Here is a 2,365-nt window from a genome sequence, read left to right on the forward strand (position 1 = left end):
TGAAACAAAAAAGGTCGTTCCAACATAGTACCAAATACCCTGCCGTATGAACCCAATGATTCAATTACAAAGATTCAACAATTACTAGGATTTGGTCGAAAACTAACAAAGTTAACATTTGAGCATACAACAATGAATAGTTGCTTTACATATCTTATGTTGCTGGCAAAATTGAGGCTCAAGCAGAAGGTGTGTCGACCCAGTCAGCTGAGGCCCGTTTCTTGGCGAAGTATTCTTCAGCGCGGGTAAGGTTCTTCGCTACAGATGGCTTCACCCATTTCTTTCGCCCAGGAAGCACGGTTAATGAACAACCAGCTGCCTCAATCTTCTCTTTTGCTGATGCTGAAAAAGCTCGGGCCTTGAAGTCGAGCTTCACAGTCAAGTCCCCATCTCCTAAGATCTGAAACAAGAGTAATATAATATAGATCACATAATATGCAGATACTATATGATAAGGGACCACATACGTTGCTTCCTTTACAAATCCAGTAATCATGAAAGAGATGAAATTAGTATGCTGTTTTAGACGATTTCGAAAGACTTGTATAACTTCTTCAAGTAAAATTACCCAACATTTTAGCATATAACTGTACATTACCTTGAGAGGGAGCCTTCTTTCCCGACCCGATGGGTTTATTAGACCTTTCTTCTTCAAGGACTCCAAGGAAACCTCTTCCCCATCTTGAAATCCAGCATCTGCAATATCTTTCAAGTTCACCGGTAGATACTTTGGTAGTCCAGCACGCATGCCTGAATATATGAAAGCAACCCCATATTAGTATCAGCACAACTTAAATATATAATGGTCTCAGTCGAGTGTATCAGAGGATGCTTCATGCACTATTATTGGTCATCAAATATGAAGCTTCAGATATTGCAAACTGATATCTAAACAAAGTTTTGAATGGCACTAGCTTACTAGAAACGACAGGCTAAATGAATAGTAGTGTCCAAAATTGAGAATGCTTAATAAGCATTCATGGAATCCAAAAATCATGGTAATGAACACACAGAAGAAAGTAGCTAAATTAAATCCAATCAAGCAACCAACTTCCAACAAGTTGAATAAAGATAATCAACTACCTATTCCCAAACTTCATTTGAAACAAAAATACAGCCAAAAAAGACAATCATTGACAAGCATACCCTGATTGCATACACCTGCAACTTGTATCTGTGAATGCACTCACAGGCTACTCTTTGTAAAAACTAAAACACATCTTAAACAAAAAGTTCGGAGAAGGTTTCGAATCAAGGTAACCAACCAACACATAAATATCATCTATCCTCTTACTTTGATTCTCAACAAGAGTTAGAAAACTAATATATACATATTAGGCAAGAACGTTATCCTAAGTATATTTTTGCTATTAAGAAGTCGAACGAAAAGGAAGCCCTCTTCAACTTAGCCCCAATGCTGAATACTGTCCACTCCACACACACAGATTATGATATGGAACTCAGTCTAAGACTGTAGTACTTGAGATGACCTTAAACAAAAAAAATCAAGCAACGCCATTGCTTATACTCTACCCTTAAAAGTTGTGAATGTAATGAAAAGTTCAATTCCAGAGGAAAACAAAAATAATCCACTCTTCTATTGTGTCACTAGCAATTTCAATTTATTTTTAATTTTCACTATGTAAATTCAAAGCAACCAAGCTGAGAACAAACTCTCAAAGCCTATCAGAATCATCCGATAATAGTCATATTTATCACAGAATTAAACACAATTGGGAAAATTCACATGCGAAACTAGTTAAAAGAGAAATTAAACCTCCAGCAATTCCCCTCAATTTGGGGATTCTTCGATAGAGGGGCATCTGGCCGCCCTCAAATCCCCTCCTGACGCCGGGACCGGACCTCGATTTCTGACCCCTCATTCCGAACCCGCAGCTTCCCCCCTGCCCAGCCGCATGCCCTCGACCCTTTCTCTTCGCCTTCTTCCGTGACCCCGGCTGCGGGCCCAAGTTATCCAGCCGAAATCGAGCACTTCCAGAAGCTTCTTGGGCAGCAGAAGCCGCGGAATTCTGAACAGTAAGCGGCTTCCGCGGTTTGGCCTTGTGTTGGCAGAGGCTTATGGACGGAAATTGAGATGGGTTCGCCCTCAGAGTTGTTACATTGCCCTGTGAATTGAAAAAAACACAAAATTAAACTTGAAAAAAGTGTCAACTTTTGTTGTTTAGGGAATGTGATGGAGAAAATACCTTGAAATGGGAAGAGAATAAGCGAAGAAGAGGAGTAGCTGTGGAAGGGGTGGAGGAGGATATGGAGAGTAAGGAAGCAGCCATGGAAACAAGATAATGTTAATGTTTTCAGTTTTTTTACAATTTGGATACGATTTTCTGCCTTGGGAGAAACACAG

General features: G+C 39.8%; 1 protein-coding gene across 1 annotated transcript; it reads right to left on the minus strand.

Annotated features, from left to right (window-relative positions):
• Positions 1–2,365, minus strand: LOC125205676 (large ribosomal subunit protein uL15c-like). Its single transcript, XM_048104741.1, has 4 exons — positions 2,208–2,365; positions 1,778–2,126; positions 599–750; positions 1–400 (listed from the first exon to the last, which is right to left on the minus strand). The coding sequence occupies exons 1-4, from the start codon at positions 2,289–2,291 to the stop codon at positions 179–181; spliced, it is 807 nt and encodes a 268-aa protein (XP_047960698.1). The 5' UTR covers positions 2,292–2,365; the 3' UTR covers positions 1–178.

The sequence above is a fragment of the Salvia hispanica genome, chromosome 6, assembly GCF_029641045.1.
Source record: "Salvia hispanica isolate PSC_SH4W2 chromosome 6, Shi_PSC_v1, whole genome shotgun sequence".
NCBI lineage: Eukaryota > Viridiplantae > Streptophyta > Magnoliopsida > Lamiales > Lamiaceae > Salvia > Salvia hispanica.

What these genes read in the sequence shown, in the direction of transcription:
- LOC125205676 (XM_048104741.1), bottom strand. Translation starts at nt 2,291, where the DNA reads ATGGCTGCTTCCTTACTCTCCATATCCTCCTCCACCCCTTCCACAGCT. An exon ending in TATTCTCTTCCCATTTCAAG is followed by an intron (nt 2,127 to 2,207) that starts GTATTTTCTCCA and finishes TTCAATTCACAG; the next exon opens with GGCAATGTAACAACTCTGAG. An exon ending in ATTGAGGGGAATTGCTGGAG is followed by an intron (nt 751 to 1,777) that starts GTTTAATTTCTC and finishes TCATATATTCAG; the next exon opens with GCATGCGTGCTGGACTACCA.